The sequence below is a fragment of the Benincasa hispida genome, chromosome 12 (genome assembly GCF_009727055.1).
Source record: "Benincasa hispida cultivar B227 chromosome 12, ASM972705v1, whole genome shotgun sequence".
Taxonomy (NCBI): Eukaryota; Viridiplantae; Streptophyta; class Magnoliopsida; order Cucurbitales; family Cucurbitaceae; genus Benincasa; species Benincasa hispida.
In genome coordinates, this window is record NC_052360.1 from 17,998,677 (window position 1) to 18,018,326 (window position 19,650).

Consider the following 19,650-nt stretch of genomic DNA (forward strand, 5'->3'; position numbering starts at 1 on the left):
CTTGATTATTTTTATGTTTCATTTATTGTTTATGATAAGATGAAAATGTCAATTTATTCCTCATACAAACCCATGAAAATGTGAAAATGTCAATAGAAATGTCCACAAATCAATGGAAATTTAATGCCCAACAGATTCTATTTAGTCCCAAGACATTTATAAGTACTTGCTTGCAACAGTACCATCACAGTATCAAAAATATTCTAGACAAGACACCAATTATCATACTAAAAATTTAGGGTCCAAACACCAATTATCATATTTAAAAAACTGGTTCTCTCACACTCAACCGTGGGTTATACAGTGAGATTTCTATCATCTGACATTTCTTTCAGCATTTCAAAATAATATATTAATGTAAAGAGAGATGGAAGGATGGAAGCAAGGGAAATTATGTGCAAAATCTTCTAAAGAAGATAACACTAATTAGGGGCAAACCTGCATTTTGGATATATATATATATATATGGATATATATTACATTCTAGTCAGTTAACTTTCAAAGGTCAAGGCCAAAGAGTAGGCACCTGATAATTTCAAGTTTGATAAGGGAAACAAGACATTCTGATTACAATTTGAAATCTGCAAAGTGGAGGAGTCAGCTTTTGACCAGCCAACCTGGACCTACAACAAAACACAAAACAAATCTGAAAAAACAAGTTGGAAAGGCTGGAATGGCAAAAAGGAGGATTAAGGGAAACTTGAATGAAACCTTTTATATCTCTTTAAAATGATGTTCCTACTGAAGAATATCCAGCAGCTCTCATCTCCTTGAGGGTTCCAGCTAACCAGTCTAAACCCTCGTAAAGTCCATCTCCTCTGAGAGCACACGTTCCTTGTATATGCCATTTTCTGTGTTTGAGATCAAATAGACCTAGTCCTTGACATACTTCCATTGGCGTCATGGCTCCTTTCTGGATCAGCAAAATCATTCAAACTTGGATTAGTATGATCTGAGAAAACATCAAATTCATTATTGATACTAATGCTGTTGCATGAGAAACAAAATGTGGATGAAAGGAAAAGCATGTTGCAAGAAAACAAGCTCCAGCGATGTCTTGTTTGTTTAAAGCTATTTGCATTTTTATGGATTGTTCTAGGTGTTAGATTTTAAATTTTCATTTGCCTTGGGGTCTTGTTTCCCTCTCATGAAGGCCTTTTCAAAGGTTTTAACCTTTTGCGGTGCATTCTTGTCAGATTTTTTGTTTCATGTTTCTACGCGTTTGGCCTAGTTTGTCTTGGTTAGGTTTCTCTTACGAGGGTTTTTGTGGATCGAGTGGGCTATTTATAGCCTATCCCATGTTTCGGAATCTAATTATAGTAGTTGGTATTATCAATTATTATAACCTACAATTAACTATGGTTATTACTATTTCAAATCTCTCTTGGTTACAGTATTTTCTATTTCCTACTCATCCTCTCTTTTCCTATTTGTTACAGTATTTACTATTTCCTACCCAGAATAAAATAGTTTGCTCCCCAAACACAGATTATTATAACTCCACACATTATGATGACCACCAACTAATCATCCCAAATGGCCCTTTAGTTTTTTATAAGACTCTCTCTAAGTTTCTTGTGCTTCTTAGTTGAAGAATTTCTTCTTTTTGACATGTGTTCTTCATTAGTTGTGTTTATCTCCTATTTAGAGATATTGTGTTTTAGAGCCGTAGTCTCCAGGCTCCACTGGTCTGGTTATATACGGAAGAGAACTCTTTGGTTATGAACATAAAAGGGACGAATTTAAATGTGTTAAGGCCCAAACTGCCAACCCCAAAAAAGTATTCCAGTTTCTCTGATGCAAAATGCTCCACGAGATAACCAGAGTAGCAACTCACCAGAGAACCTCTCTTATCCTAAAGGAGGAAAAAACCACCTACTCCAACTTTTAAATGAAAAGTCCCGTATGAGCCAAATGCACACCAAAATTCTCCGAAGCTTAATTTGAATGAAAAGCACAAACTGATATCTCCATGGTAAATATGCCAATTTCAAGTCCTCTAATTGAGATCCCAAGGCTATAGCAGAAAACCTGGTCAAAATAACTGTGATAGTGATAGTGTGTTTGGAATAACTGGGACGACTGTTTTTAAAATAAAATTGATTTTTCTATAAGCACCCTTGAAAATGAAAACTAACTTATTTAGTAATTTTAGAATACCAAAATTTGTTTTTTTTTTTTTCTCTAAAAAAAAACTTAATAAATAAGTAGTTAAAAAAAATTAGATTAACAAAAAAACCTTTTTAAAGAAACATGTGAGAGATGGATTATCCAAAAATGACTTTAAAGTGATTAACCCAAAACGCAAAGTAGTCAGAAATAAAAACATATCTAGAATGCAACCAAATAAATGTCATTTAAAATAATTTTAAATAAATGCAACATTTTTAATGAAAATATCTTTTTAAAAAAATATTTCAATGAGAAAGTCTGCCAAACAGAATAGCAACTCACGAGAGAACCTCTCTTATCCTAAAGGAGGAAAAAACCACCTACTCCAACTTTTAAATGAAAAGTCCTGTATGAGCCAAATGCACACCAAAATTCTCCGAAGCTTAATTTGAAATGAAAAGCACAAACTGATATCTCCATGGTAAATATGCCAATTCCAAGTCCTCTGACTAGGCTGGTGTCTTATGGCTTCAAGAACTGGCTTTAACTGCTATCTATTGCTAATAAGAAACGAAACTTTTCATTGATAAAATGAAAAGAGACTAATGTTGTCTATATTCATATTGTGACCCTACCATTCACAATATGTTTTTTGAGATAGGGATGACACAAGGGCAATCAGACAGAGACTTGAGGGGCTAGAAGCAATCTCTAGATCGCATAATCTACCTTATACCCTTCATCACCATCAAGGTAGATAATTTTCTATTACCAGTTCTTCGCCCTCTGCAAGTAGGAAAGCATTTCTGCTATTTTTCTTTGACCAAATTTAAGGACCTAATTTTTAAGACGACAACTAAAAATCAAAACCTAAAAGTATTCGTTAATCTAAACTAAAACAAAACCAATTGTCCAAATAAATATCAAATACTCAGTATTCAATATTCTTATCCACTATTCACGTCAGTTACAGGCCCTTTTCACAACTTGGGGTTTTGTTAGAAACTAACCTTTTTCTTTTATGTGAGAATGTGTATTTCAAAGAGAGGAAAGATACTACTATTACGCCAGTTCAGACCTTTATCACGTAAGCACCAGGTACTTTGCACATTAGTGTGAGTGTGTGAAAAGGAGCAGGTTGAAGAGTTGATCTTTGTCTTCCCAATCCCAAATATATAATAAAATTATGGATATAAAACATTAATTGACATACCATATCCTGCTTATTCGCAAAGACCAATATGACACTGTTCAGCATAAATGGATCGTTAATGATGGCCTGAAAGTAATATTACATATCAGCAAACAAAGGGTTGCCCACAATGCCATAGTTAAATGCACAATGTGCCTTGGGCTATAACCTGAAATTCTGTTTTTGCCTTTCCAATTCTCTCTCGGTCCAAGGAGTCTACCACATAAATCTGCATGAATAAAGCTGTCAGTACAACAACTTGTTTCTGTTAGATAAATATTAGGTGATGGGCTTCTATCAACAAGAAAGGAAGTCATTAAATAAACAATAACTCCAAAATGATATTTAACATTCTAAAATCATATTGAATATTAAAAAGAAACCTGAAGAATAAAAAGCTCAATTACAATAACTCATTGACATCCCGTACTAGTTCTTAGCTCTTAATTATGGGAGGATAGAAAGATATTCATGTATTAAAATATGAAATTTAGGTCCTTTTAAAAAGGAGAGAGAACTATTACAAACATTGAAAAAAGAACAAGACAATAAAGGACAAGTTCTCTCCAACTATAAAACAACAACCCAAGGTAAATATTCTATCTCCTACCCAATCTCAATCAGTATAAACTTCTATTTGGAAGTGATTATATCTTTTGAATAAGATACCTTTCCTAGATCCCCTTTAAATACCTCAAAATTCTATATGCAGCTTCAAAATGAGTCAGTCCAAGTGCATCCATAAATTAACTTATCATGCTTACAACACATATGAGACAGATAAATTAATCTTCCAATAAGTCTCTACTATCATTTCTAGTCCTTTATTTCTTCTACTTTTGTTAATTATAATTTCATATTAGGTTCAGAAGTTTTTGCAACTTTGCAGCCAAGTAATCATGTTTTTTCAAGTAAGTCAAGAACATATTTTGTTGATTAACATAGATACCGTTCTTTAGTTTTGCAAATGTGATCCCTAGGAAATATTTCAAACATTCTTAAGTCCTTAATTTGAAACTCACTTGCAAAGTTTTTCTTAAGATCAACCTTCCATCATCATCGATGAGAATAATAATATCTAAAAAAGTAATCAAAATTGAAATTTTATTATTCTTAGAATGTTTTAAAATATAGTATGATCTACCTTATATATATATATATATATATATATATGAAAGAGAGAGAGAGAGAAACCATGATAAGACCACACTAATATGATTTGGGCCAATGTTGGCCATAATAGGTTTGACTATAGATAGCATGCCCAACTAATTCAATCCAAATATGGCCAGAATCCGTGTAGGTAACAGGGAAAAGAGGAAATCAAAAGAACCAACTGATTACCTCGGCAAAGTTGCCTTTTAGTATGATCTACTTTACTCTGAAAAAATTCAACTTTTCCAAAATACTCAAACCAAGCTCTTGAAGACCATATAAGACCATAGACATACTTTTTTAAATTGTAGATTTTACAAATAATGAGTTCCTTCTCAAAACCTAGTGGTGAGCTCATAAAAACCTCTTCTTGAAGATCACCATTGAGAAAGACATTCACATCAAGATGGTAAACTACTAGAGACACAGAGAGAGAGAGAGAGAGACCAACCCCTCTAGTAGAGTGAGCAAATGTTTCCTATGATCAAACTCGTGTCTTAATGAAGCCTTTAACTACTAGTGACCTTGGATCTTTAAGGAGGTGTCGGGGTGGAGTTGTGAACTCCTGAGTCCACAACGTGAGGAGTTAATGAGGTATAAAATTGATGATTTTAATTATGGGGTCCACAAACTCCTTAGGCCAAACAAGGAGTGGAATTCACATCTCCGCGCTTCCCAACTCCTACTCACACCTCCTTGGCCCAAACACCCCTAAATAAACAATAACTCTAGAATGATATTTTACAGTCTAAAATCAAATTGAATGTTAAAAAAAGAAACCTGAAGAATAAAAATCCAAATTACAATAACTCATTAACATCCCGTACTAGTTCTTAGCTCTTAATTTTGGGAGGATAAAAAAATATTCATATATTAAAATATGAAATTTAGGTCCTCTTACATAGAAGAGGTAACTACTATAAATATTGAAAAAAGAATGAGGACAATAACGGACAAATATTTGTGAATGGTAGAAATTCCAACACTTAAAAGCTAGTTTAAAGATGTCTTCATAGCCCACTTGTCAATCAATTTGTCAAATTGCTTCTTTGGAAATTCTTTAGTTAGTACATCAACAATTTACTCTGAACAAATCTATAGTTGGACAAAATTTTTCCAAAATGCTCAAACCAAGCTCTCAACAAGACCATAGACAAACTTCTCTAATTCGCAGATTTTACAAATTCTGAGTTCCTTTTCAAAACCCGTGGTAAGATAAATAAAACCTCTTCTTCAAGATCACCATTGAGAAAGGCATGCACAACAAGTTGGTAAACAAGCCAATCTAAATTGAGTGTAAGAGAGAGTGAGAGTGTGAGTGAGAGAGAGGGAAAAAAAACTCTAGTAGAGTTAGCAAATGTTTCCTAATAATCAAACTCATATGACTTAATGAAGCCTTTAACTATTAGTGCGACCTCAGATCTTTCAATACTACCATCTAATATGAAGGATCAACCATCTACTCTAGGTTCCGTTGATTGATTTATCTTCTAGGGTAAAATATAAGCTCAAGAACTTGATCAGCAGAATCATTTTGTAGTATTTCTCCCTCTGCTTGAGAGGTCTCAACATTTAGCATCGAAGGACTAGTAGAGGTAAAAAGTGAGACTCCCAATTGTTCATACATATTCAAGGAGGGGTAAGATGGAAAATGTGGTATGATCGGTAGTACACCCAAAAGCATTGATAGGTAAATCAGAATATATTCAAGGTATGGAAAATTCATTTTTAAAGCAACCAAAGGGAGTTTTTCCCCCCTTTTTCTGGAAAAGGAAACAGAAATTTTCATTGAAAAGATGTAGAGAGACTAATGCTTAAGATACAAAAAATAATAAGACAACAAATACTTTTACAATAAGCATTCATCGATGCAAAAAACTGAAACAATTCAAATAAAACAAGAGATGACAAAACTGTAAGCAATCTCAAACCAAAAAAACCAAGAAACGACTAATCTTGAAAGGCTTGGAGAATTCTTCCAAAGCAAAACTCCTCAATGTGATTTCTTCCCAAGTGAACAAAACAACTAAGGAAAATCTAGAAATTTAAACCAATGGGAGATTTAAATTTCGAGACCTTACCAGTCATCCTATTTATTAAGTAGACTGCTATGGCCTATGAGAACTGCTTTGCTCCCTAAATATTTAGGAATACGCATGGAGCATTTCCTTTCAATGGCCCTGTTTGGTCAAGGAGTATCCCGACAAGTATACTGATGAACAATACCTTAATTTTTCTAAAAACTCATTAAAATACTTTATTCCATTTCATTTATTCAATGAAATGTTTCTTATCTAAAAAAAAAAAAAAAAATACTTCATTCCATTTAGAGATGGTGACTAGGGTTCGATGACGATTAGTATAGGTGGCAGCTAGGCTTTTGAAGAGATCTAGGTTTATTGTTCCAATGCCTTGTTAAATCACCACCGAACCCAAAAGCTCAAGTTGATAATTTATGATAAATTTAAACTTATATCATTACTATAACACTCCCTCTCACTTGTGGGCCTGAAAATTTTTAAAAAGACATCCAAGTGAAAATCAATATTACTTGGGGAAGAAATGTCATTATAGAGTTTGAACACAAAATCTCCTACTCTGATATCATTTTAATTTTGGGAGGATAAAAATATATTGATATATTAATAAGAGCAATTTAGGACTTTTTATATTGAAGGGAGACCTCACCTGTTACAAACATGGAAAAAAAGGCATACGGACTATAAAAGAAAATAGTGGACAATTAAAATTTAGACACCAATATTTGTAAATAGTAGAAATTCCAACACAGTCATTACCAGTCCATCTGTGTTATTAAAGTAGTGCCTCCACAAGGGCCTCAATTTCTCTTGTCCTCCAACATCCCAAACAGTGAACACGACATTTTTATACTGGACTTTCTCCACATTGAAACCTGCATGGAAAATGACAAACCAATTTACTGCCACATTAACAGAAAAATCTACCAGGCATGATTCCAAGTACCAATGTCTATGAATGCCATAAAAAACATTAGTAATGCCTAGTAATAATGGCACAAAGAATTGAAACAACTAGTAGCACAATAAAGGCCAGAAAAACCCACACAAGAAATCAGATGACCATCCTACCATGTGAGGGATATAAGGTCTTATGTACTATTGTGGAAGTATTAAGTTTAATTGATAATTATACAGGAAGCACAATTATCTATTAGTGAGGATGCGGTTCTAGCTTTTTCTCTTCTCTCTTCAGCCCTTTCCCTTTCCCCTCCCTTCCATCCTTTCTCAATGATTTTGTACTCGCCACAGCAAAAGAAATTTTGAGATTATTTCATAAAAGTACCACTTTTTACAAGAATGAAAGAACAACAGAAATGAAGTCATAAAGAAATACAATCCCAGCCCCCAGAAACAGGAAGACTCCCACAAACTTGATTGAACCTCCATATAGATGTGTTGTCAGAAGCACAGGATCAACACAATGAAAGCCCTGTAGTGGGGTTTATGGGGGAAAAAAATACCAGGAACTTTTAAGAAAAATGATGTCCATGGAAGAAAGCCTAGATCTCTATAAGTTATGAACCTTGGCGTGTTCTTTCCAAAAAATTTTCATAATTATTTATTTTATTATTATTATTTTTTGAAACATTAGATGGGTCTTTGTTTTGAATGAGATGTAAGTGACTCTGATATTGTAAAACATGTGTACAACTTTTGGCAATGAATGAAAAGAGCACAAAGAAACAAACAGAAACAGCAAGCAAAAATACTACAAGCTTTTCAAAAACATACATAAGAACTCTTCATCATAAACCTTTTTTTCTCTCAGACAAGGGTCCCTCTATAATGTCCCAATGTCTACAATATTCATTGATTAAGAAAGATGGATGGTCCACCCTAAAGAATTTCATCCCGAGAATGGAAAAGTGGGTCCAATTAAACAGGGCAGAGTCAGTGTTGTTCCTTCCTACTGAAGTTGAGAAGTTTTAAGAATCTCCCTCCGCATATATGGAGCTTGGAGACCTTATGTTAGATGATGCTTGTGGGAGTTCCACTGAATATGCTCCCAACCTTCAAGCTTAGAACAACATATAGAAGCATATATAAAAATCCAATAAGACTGCTGTCTTCATTCCATCCAAAGTCAATTTGGTTAGGATGATGAGTATAAATGTATTATATAGTCCACATGGCTCATTCCAAGATTGGGAGTTTTGACCGTATAGGATGGTTGGGGTTGAAGGCTTAACGCCAAAGCAGTAAGCGTTTCAATCTCTCCAACAGAAGAAGAGAACTATGGTTACAGAAGCCCATTTAAAGGGTGCTCCAATAGAGAGGTAAGAGAAAAATAGCACCTCAAATTTCCAAACCATTCCCATTTATTCCTTGAAAAATCTCCTATTACCTTCAGCTAGAAATATCTGAAAATATGAAGCCACAAGATTTAAGGATTTACAAAAGGCAAAAACACTAAGCTCCAAGCTTCAAAGAAGACCCAGCTGAACCACGGAAACATTAAACAGTTACAATAACAAAACCAATATAGGGGTCACCACAAGAGCAAATAATTGAAGCCTCATAAATATATGGAGCACCGATCAGAGGGAAATAGCTACAAGAAGTTTCCCATGACAGGGAAGTGGTGGTGGGAGTCATGGTGGTTGGAGCTAGGGGGACTGAACGGGGGGAATGGAAAAGACCTTATGGTCAATGAGGACTAAACAGGTGGAATGGTTGGTTCCATGGAAGGGAGGTGGTGGTGGTAGGCATGGTGGTTGGAGCTAGGGGGACTGAACGGGGGGAATGGAAAAGACCTTATGGTCAATGAGGACTAAACAGGTGGAATGGTTGGTTCCATGGAAGGGAGGTGGTGGTGGTAGGCATGGTGGTTGGAGCTAGGGGGAAGGGAGAGGGGAGAGGGGAGAGGGGAAAGGAGAGAGGGAAGAGCAATTTACCCCTAACATAAGAGTCAATCGCTCCATCTCTCTATGATTTCAATTCCCTTTATCAGATATATATATATCTTCTGCATTTTCAAATTCGTCCCTTTCTTTCTAATAAATAAAAAGGTTAAAAGCCCATGGTTCCAATTCCTTGAAGAACATATACACTAGTAATGAATGATATCAAGCCACAAGGTGTGCTCTAAGCCAATAAGTTACTTTGTTTGGAGGTAATAAGCGGATAGGAATGATATTAGGATAGAAATGGGGATATTAGTAGATACTAAGAGTATTTTAGTAATTAGTTAAGAAGTTTGTAAGGAAACTTTGGTGATAAATACAATGAGTGAAAAAGGAGGAGGTATGCATTATTTTATTGAGTGCTTTAGGACTTGAGAGAGAATTAAGGGTACAAATACCTTGATTACTTGTAAATCTCGTAAGCTATTTACCTTTTATATTGGAATACAAAGAAATTCCGTTTTGGTTTCTATCATAAACATATAAAAGGCATAGCCTTAGTGAGATGAGAGACGGCACTTTCCATAATATTAAAAGACTGGAAAAGACAGAATTGTATGCAATAAATTGGTGATAGAATACTCTATAACATAACATAAGATATACAAGTAGGTATTAATATATCCCTTTCCAATAATTCAATCAAAATCTGGCAATGGGAAAAAGATCTTTTTTCTTTTTACACTTTAAACACTCACTGACACTGTATGAAATTAACTTAAAGATATTTTTATTGGGTAATTACTTGAACGCCCTCTTTTATTTTCAAAGGCTCATGACTCCATAATTAGAAATAATAGTCAAATGTGTAAAAATGTCATAAACATTGCGTTTTCTTTTTTCCCACTAGAGTAAACTGTAAAAGGAAATAGAAAATCAGAATGCCACTAAGGCGAGCACATCACTGGAGGTGCTCACCATGGTTGACTGCCAAGTGCAAGTGGCTTACCCCCACCTTGTCATCTGGCATTATCTCAAAAGCATTGCACTGAATCCTTGATTCAGGGAAGAAATATATAAGCTATGTTACCACAAAATAGAGATAGTGTTTTGTAGGAGATTTTCCGTTTAATTGTGCAGAACCTACCAATTGTAGGAACCGTCGATAAGACTTCCCCAATGTGCAGCTTGTACAATATAGTTGTCTTGCCAGCCGCATCCAAGCCAAGCATGACAACCTAAACCACCTCAATAGCAAGGAGTAAAATATGTGATAATTTGTAACAAAGAAGATAAACAATAATAGAAAATCTAAAAGGCATAGGCAAATATAATCCATAGTTCGCGCTCGCTATATAATGTGAACAAAGTAAAAGCCCAAGACCTTTTACTTACATCACAAAATCATCTCAAAGCATCTCATTGGTGTTCTATCTCGCAATCCTCAGAAGCACATACACTACCAAATAGTCCCCAACTTGCTCTAGATAATATAAATTACAACATCTCTTCCTTGGGTTGTATGGAAATGTTAAACTTTATGCCTATAAATCAATCATGATTTGTTGAGAACAAATTAACATCTACCACTTAGTTCAAGGACATGGTTGTACAATCTGTAGAAGAGATCCTGTTCTAGTAAGATAGCAAATTAACATCTACCACTAAATTTGGGTCACAAATGGACCATTTTCCTATAATATAACGTCTGTGCAATCGATCATGAGCCCATAAGACTGACTTCTTGTCAAAGTCAAATTGTACAGGATTTCCGATTCAGGGACCGACATCGATGAAATTTCAGAAGTACCACTTTGACACAAAAGTTCGACTGGAAGCTCCATCTCGATCAAATTAGACATCAAACATAACCGAGACATATAAATGCAGTGACTATAATAAGAAGAGAAAATCCCACAAATCAGAAGAAAGTTTCAATTACCCAGAACTAGTATTAGCCAGATGAAACCAAACCTAAACCATTTAACCAAAACTCCATGCACTTCCCAATCCCGCTAGCATTCAGTTCTGTGGCTATAGTACCGCTAAATATAAAGTAAATCAACCGACTACAATTGTAAGCCAACCGTGGGAGAAATTTAACACCAGAAAATGGCGGAAGAAATCAAGAAGTTGCAATAATCAACAAGATCAAATGGGGCACATAAGAGTACGAAATCCAATTGTAGAAAATACTTTCGGAAACAAAAGATAAATAAAGAAAGTACGGTACCCGCATCTCAGAGTTGCCGAAAAATGTGTCGAAGAGTTTGCGAAAGGCTTGACCCATGTTATTCCGATTTCTGGCTTTCAACTCCCGATCTCTGTGTTTAAGTCTGAAACAACATACAGGAAAATGGTTTGAAGTTTGTTTGTTTTGTTTACTTTTCAGATAGAAAAAAACGGTGAAAAATTGAAGAGAGGGGAGAGAATGTTCTGGGAAGAAACCTTCAAGAAAGAGTAGCGTACGAATGGTTTTTTATTTATTTTTTATTTTTTTATTCGTCTTTTTAATTTTAAAATTTTCACATAAACTTGATAAGTTAAATCAATACTCACTATAATTTTCGCCAAACAAAAATACAATCGTTCGTTAGTTGGGTTGAAGGTATTTTTTTAGACTAGCAAGTTCGGATTGGTTAGATTGGCAATTCAAAATACCAAAATAAAATCTCAAATCCAACCCGACCCTTAAAATTTGGGTTGGATTGAGTTGTGGGGTTATAATTTTTTTTAATTAAAAATATGTAAATTTAACTAAGATCTCATCGAATGTCAATTTTAACCACCAAACATCTATGATATTTATTATAAACTTTAAACAAAGACAAATATCATAACAATTATAAAAGAAATTAAAAACTCACAATTAATCAAAATAAAAGTAACCAAACTTTAGACAAAGAGAAATATATATACTTTTATTAATATATATATATATATATATATATAACTCGGGTTAGGTATTGTTGAACGATAAATTTTGAACCAATCACAAACGGCCACGTCATTCATTACATTAATGACGAAATTCCAAATCATCAAATTTGGGACCAATTAGGAGCGGACATGTGTCATTTTGGTTAAAATTCAATTAAGCCTAAAAATAGGTTGAATTTGAATATCTGAAGCCTTAAGCTCCAAGGATTTGAAGAACATGACTCCTCCAAAGCTTTGAAGATCATAAGACATTAAAGCTCTGAAGATCATATGACATATCAAAGCTTTGAAGATCATAATACACTAAAGCTCGGAAGATTAAAAGACATATAAAAAAACTTTGGAGATCAGAAGACAGTAAAACTCTAAAGATCTGAAGACATATTAAAGCTCTGAAGATAGCTCCCAAGATCCAAGACTCGAGCTCTCAAGTGCTGAAGACCGAAACTTCTCAAGCTTCGAAGACTGAAGTTCTCAAATTATGAAGAAATGAAGATATAAACTATTTGAAGCTTTGAAGATTAGAAGATTTCAATAAACTAACCGTATCTTCACAACCTACAAGCTGAAGATTCAATCTCCTCAAACCCAAGGGTCAAGCTCAAGCCCATCTGTGAACTGTATAAATAAAGAAGCTTTCCTCATTTGGAGGGGTCAGCAGTTCTACATTCAGAGAGCTTATAGAGAATTCATCAACAAGCAAAAGACTCCCAAGACTCTTGAAGTTGCACTCCTAGAAGGTAGAAGACCCTTGAAGACATAAAAACTCTTCCAAAACTTCTACTTTAAGAACGTTCGGTGTCTTTCCTCTTGAGTCAAGCTCATCCACTCAACCGAGAGAATCGGAGGATAAAATACTAGAGATTGAACCACATCGTATCAGATCAATATCAACATCAACACCTCCATAAAACAAGTTTTTCCGGAAGCCTCGTGCGAGCACTGATCATCCAAGAAGATCAACAAGCTCAAAGGTCGATCATCCAAGAAGATCGTCAAGCCCAAAAGCCGATCATCCAAGAAGATCGTCAAGCCCAAAGGTCGATCGTCCAAGAAGATCATCAAGCCTAGGAGCCGATCGTCCAAAAAGATCAACAAGCCGAAGATCTATCGTCCAAGAAGATCAACAAGCCCAAAGGCCGGTCATCCAAAAAGATCAACAAGCCCAAAGGCCAATCATCCAAGAAGATCAACAAGCCCAAAGGTCAATCATCCAATAAGATCATCAAGTCCAAAGGCTAGTCATCCAAGAACCCAAATATCATCAAGCCCAAAGGTCGATCATCCAAGAAGATCAACAAAGCCAAAGGTCGATCGTCCAAGAAGATCAACAAGTCCAAAGGTCGATCGTCCAAGAAGATCATCAAGCCCAAAGGCCGATCATCCACGGAAATCAACAAGCTCAAAGGCCAATCATCCAAAAAGATCAACAAGCCCGAAGGCCGATCATTCAAAAAGATCAATCAGCTTAAAGACTATAGTTTATTTTGAAAGCATTAAAATATTATGTATTATCGATTGTATTCACTTTCCATAAAATTAATACAAATACAAGGTTCAAGTTCCACGAAATAAATTTCTTTTGAAATCTCGTGCGAACAGTTATGTCAACCCAATTTTTTTTAACCAACCCGCAACCCAACCTAACCCAACAAAAATATAAAAAAGTTTAACCAAAACCAACCCAATAACAAAACTAACTCAACCCAACCTTTACATTTTAGGTTGGGTAGTCCGGGTTGTTTGGGTCGTCGAGTCATTTGAACACCCCTACAATGGTATTAAATTTTATGATCGAATTTTCAAAATTTCATTATTCAACATGTACATAAAAAATAAATCAACATTTCTATTATTACGTTAAAAATCTAAAACATAACATGAAAAAAAGATAATAAAATGTCATTAATATAAATAATACATATTTTAACTTGTTTAAATTACGTAATTTAAACATTTTAAAATTTGACTATAACCTTTTTCCAAAATATTTGTTGATATCCACTTGTTATTGATATTTTCATCAATTTGAGATTTTAACATTTATGTCAAAAATAGAGATGTCCAATTTTCCCGTGGAACGAGGCAGAGATTCCCCGATTAAGCGAAAAATGGGGAAAAGAGTGGGAAAAAAGATTCTTCGTGAGCTAAACGGAGACAAGGATGAAGAACACATTCCTTATCCCCGTCCCCACCCCGACTAACCTCTATTTATTTATTTAGTATGATTATTTAATATTATGTTGTTATTATTATTATATAAACTTTTCATTTAAGTTTCAAGTTTGATTGTTCATTGGTCAAGATAATGAGTATATTTAAATTGAATATTTACATTTAGATTATATATGTGAATAATTTGATTTATATGTATTTATTTCTACTAAAAAGGTTGATTAGTTTTTTTAAGCCAAAATTTAAGTAATTTATCTTTAAATTCAAATTGTCGTGTAAAACTAACAATGGGAAACAATTTAGTGATAGAGTTAATTATTTAATTAAAATTTGTCCACATTAGTTATTTAAACTAATCGACTTTTTCAAAAAAAAAAAAAAACCAATAGGGAAAAGTTCCTTGTAGGGGACCCGATCTCCGCGAACGCCCTGATCCCCGTGGAGAATTTCATGGGGATGGAAATGAAATGGGGAGTAAGGATGGGATGGGGAATGGCATCCCTGGCCCCGTCCCGCCCCATGACATCTTTAGCAAAAGGGTTCATTTGTTTTGGTGAGATATAAGATTCACATATAATGTACATTTGTTTTGCTCTTGTTTATTTTAGGTAATATAAGATGTTCGAGCATCTATAGATGCACATAAATCTTAAGATGTCTTTATAGGTAGAGACGTTCATTTTTTGGTTGAGAATGATAGGAGAATGGGAGAGTGAGTGTGTGTGAGTGGGGAGGGGGAATTTGAAAGCTAAATGGGAATGTGGACGGGAATATATTCCCCACTGGTTTTACTCTTTTTTAAATTTATTATGATAATTGTTGTTATATTATATTTTATTATATAAATATTATATTTAAATTTAAAGATTTATTATTTAATTACCAAAATAATGTATATGTTTGGATTGAATATTTAAATTTATTTATGGAATAATTTGAAAGTTAATTATTTCATTTTATTACAAAACTTGAAACATTTCAATAGTAATTATTTAAGTTAATTGTTTAAAAAAACAAAATGGAGAAAATTTTCAATCAAAATTTTGCAGGTAGAGGGAATGAAATGAGGACATCTTTGGGCCCGCCCCATGGACATCTCAAAATTTTTTGATACCCTGCTTTAACATGGGTTTTTTAGATTATCATGTTGAGAATATTTCTTTTTTATTTTTTCCCTTCATTTTACACGTTAATCTTCTTTGTTTTCATTTTATAATTTAAAAGTCAATATATTCATTTAGTAATAAACAATTATTGGAGAAGAAATTTCAACCAATTATAAATGCCACGTGTCTTCCATCTAGCCATTCGATCACAATAATGGGCTTATCAACTTCAACAACGATGAAACCTAGACCACAATTGATAAATTTAACTAGAGGTTCAATTGAGTTTTAAATTATAAAATGGATTGGACTGAGTAATTAAAATTACTCGAGTCCAAAATCTGACCGAATTCAGGCACACGGTGAAAAGTTTGGGCAAAAAAAAGATTGGGCTCAAGCCCAACTTTAGCTAAACCCAAGGTAGTTGGGCCCATGCCCAATAGCCTAAAAGAAATTGGGCTTAAGCCCACTTAAAAAACTCATGGAAGTTCTCTATAAATAGAGATCTTGCCCTTACATTTAGAGGAGAAGAGGAGCCCTGAAAGATAGGAAGCTCTGAAGATTGTAGTTCTAAAGAATTGCAGACCAAAGCTCTCAAGATCTGAAGACCAAAGTTCTTATGACTTGAAGACTCAAGTTCTCAAATTCTAAAGCTCCAAAGTCCGAAGTGTTGGGATTGGTGTCTTAATTCTCTCGGAGTCTCGTTGTTTTTGTAAAGATGCACATTGTTAAATGAATAAAATAAGTGTTATTTAATTATGACATTTACTCATATCCAATAAACAAAGCTCCTTGGTTATCTTATGTGAACTTAAGCATTGATATGTGATATACAAATGGATCATGCATTAAGTGATAACCTAAATCAGTCTGTAGTATAAGGATTAAGGTGGGATACCTGATCCTGGTGACACTACGGATACAGCCTGCTTTGTAGAGGTTTTTAAGTGTTGTAAACTACTATAGATGGTTGATCCCGACCATTCGTATGGAGACGTGGAGTGGGGGTGTCCTATACAAAAAGTTTGTATAAGACCTAGACCACGAGGTGACTAGACTCTGTATATAATGTCATTGATACTAGAGATTTGCATCTCACCTAAACGACCATAGGTGACACGACCTCAATCCTGAGTGTTTTATGAACTCCTGCCTTTGAGGGCGGTCCTTTGATTTGTATGAGTGAAAGTGGCCAGATTGCCAACTCAACATGCTTACCTTTTTTGGGGACTTGTCTGATCTAGGACCTGGGAACTCAATCCACAATATAGAATTCACTCCTTTCCCGAAACAGGGATAAATAGAGAGATTGCTCCCTTAAGGGCTGATTCGGGGGGCTTGAACATAGTGGCCACAACTTCTATTTGGAAGAGAAGACTCAGTCATAATAGGACTATGATTTATGTTCATTAGAGGGATCAATGGTACTTAAGGAGACAGATGTAACTATAAGGGTGTAACGGTTATTAGCCCACCTATAGTGAAGAGAGTTCAGTTGTCGGTCTTTAGTGGAGTGCCTAGCAGTTAACGGATGGTGGATCCTGTGACTAAAGAGTTTAGTCAGTTATTTACGTACCGTTGGAGCTTCGAATCTACAGGTCCATGAGGTCCCATTGGTAGCTTGGATTCATGTTGAAGATCGGTGTTGATTTGAAATGTTCAAATTGACAAGAGGCATTTTGATTATCTATGATATAATCGGTTTGATGTATAAGATACATCTAGTGGAGGATTGATGTAAATGAGATTTACATTAGGTACCATGGAATAGAAAAAGAACTATGGTTTATATGTTTTCATGAGATGAAATATTAACACTATAGGTTATAAAATAGTATTGATTAAGTTGGTTATCATTTATATTTATAATATATTTGATTATTAGATAATTAATACTTTTTCTTTTAATAACAAATGTAGTGGGTGGTTATTGATCATTGGTAACCGTGAGGTTTTAAAAGGAAACTGGTTTCTTATTTTGAAAGATAAGTTTTTTTTTACAAAGTTTGAAAAGATTGAGTTTTTCTCTCCGGTGAAAAGAAACTCACGAAAGTCGCCAAGTAAATACAGAGTTATTATAACGGACGACTGGGCTTAGATAAACAATCGTGCAGGTGCTAGCTAAACGATCGTGTAGTATTTACTAAACGATCGCATAGCTTTGCTAGGACGATCGCTGGCCCAAGGTAAACGATCGTGTAGAATCGATCGAGCCTGAACGATAAAGCTAAACGATCGCATAACTTTTTGCTAGATGATCGCATAGTTTTATCTAAACGATTGGGCATCGACCTATACGATAGGTTTCCAACTTCTCCACTTGCCCAGTTATGTCACGATCTTCTTTCCTCCATTCGTCTGCCTCACACTAAGCTTGAACAGAGCCAACCTTTGGATTCTCACACCGAGAATACCAAAGTCATCTTATAGTGTGTGTCAGACTCAACTTGACACCGTCGAGGTTTTTCGGAGGCTGTTTATGGTGTTGTGGAGGAGATCGTTGAGGACGAGTGCGAAGTGTCATGCTGTGTTGCGGTCGTGTAGATCGGGCACTCGTGGTCACTGTGATTTATCAGAGCACGCATCGGAGCGAGGAGACGTTACTACCTTTGTTAGTATAGTTTTGTCCTCTATACTTTTATTGTATCATGCTGTAATTTCTCTGTAAATTGTATAACCGCTTATATTGAAATCGACTGTAAATGATTTGTTGATTCATGTTTGTAATTTGGAGTAGTCTTTCTTCCGCTGCTCATGGAAATCCCGAGTGTCGATTTCCTTCACGAAGTTCTCGAGACTTGAAGAATTGAAGAACGGAGCTCTTGAAGCTCTCAAGCTCTAAAGACTAAAGCTTCCAAGTTCTCAAACTCCAAGACCAAAGCTCCCAATTTCTCAAACTCCGAGGAATTGAAGATTAAGACTCTCAAGTTCTGAAGAACTCAAACTAAAGCTCTCAAGTTCTAAAGATCTGAAGACCAAAGACTTAAGAGACTAAGACTCCAAGCTCCTGAAGACTTCGAAGCTGGAACTCTAAAAATATTTGGAAGACTTAAACTTATTGTATCATTTGAGAGAAATAATCAAATGAACATATATTAGAGATTGTACCTACATATACTACAAATCAATACAAATACAAAATTCGAATGCAGTGAATTAAATTTCTTCGAAAATCTCATCGAACAATTTGGCACGCCTTATGGGACCAAGAATACGTTTGTTGAAATATTAAAAGATGATGCCATTCCAATTGTTTCTACACCCCAAACAAATACATGTGCTTCATATTGTATATCGATATCATTCACTGAGAAAGATTTACTACTTGAGTCAAAGCTTCACAATAGACTTTTATTCATGTCATGATATATCCAAAAGAAAAAAACCCAGCCAAATCCTCATCGATAATGGTTCAACCGTCAACATTCTGCCAAAGTCAACACTAAATTAGTTGGGTATTTCAATGGAGGAGTTATCAAGTAGTAAACTAGTGATTAAAGATTTCAATCAAGGAGCATAGCGAGCAATGTACACAATTCGCCTAGAAATCACCATATGGGATTTGAAAGTAGGTACTATATTTCACTTGATCGACTTAAGGACCACTTGCAGGCTATTATTGGGGCGTCCCTAGATTCACGAAAACAGAGTAGTAACCTTTACTCTCCACCAGTGTTTTAAATTTTATCAAAGGGCATTAGAAAGGTTGACATTAACACTAAGTCATTCTTAGAGATGGGTCTCATTTTGCTGATGCAAAGTTTTATCTAAAAAACGATAATATCAGTGAAGTTATATCAACATAAGTTCTTGTGGCCAAAGGCACTTATAAGCCTAAGCAACAAACGATCACAACAACGAAGTCGAGTGAAGTGGATGCTTTCAACAATTGAGGGAATGATGAACCGACCACTTAAATCAAATATGAGGCGTCAAAGAATGAAAAGATGATAAACCCACAAGAAAATGTCTCAAACCCTCCTATCTTATGTTATGTTTCTCTTTCTCAATGCAAGAAAGGTGAATCACCATTTGCAGAATGCTCCAAAAATCTAACAATCGGAGACGCCGAAATTTTGAAGGAA

At 34.8% G+C, this 19,650-nt stretch overlaps 1 protein-coding gene across 2 annotated transcripts; it reads right to left on the reverse strand.

The window, feature by feature from the left end:
• Window positions 1–408: 408 nt before the first annotated feature.
• Window positions 409–11,793, reverse strand: LOC120068295 (ADP-ribosylation factor-like). Of its 2 annotated transcripts, none has more exons than XM_039020015.1 (7): window positions 11,578–11,793; window positions 10,492–10,582; window positions 7,258–7,373; window positions 3,474–3,533; window positions 3,326–3,391; window positions 712–913; window positions 409–617 (listed from the first exon to the last, which is right to left on the reverse strand). In XM_039020015.1, exons 1-6 carry the CDS (start codon window positions 11,632–11,634, stop codon window positions 725–727), a joined length of 579 nt encoding a protein of 192 aa, XP_038875943.1. In that variant the 5' UTR covers window positions 11,635–11,793; the 3' UTR covers window positions 409–617; window positions 712–724. The 2 variants fall into 2 exon arrangements, with proteins under 2 accessions (XP_038875943.1, XP_038875942.1); XM_039020014.1 differs by having other exon boundaries at window positions 409–623; window positions 11,578–11,792.
• Between the last annotated feature and the right edge of the window lie 7,857 nt (window positions 11,794–19,650).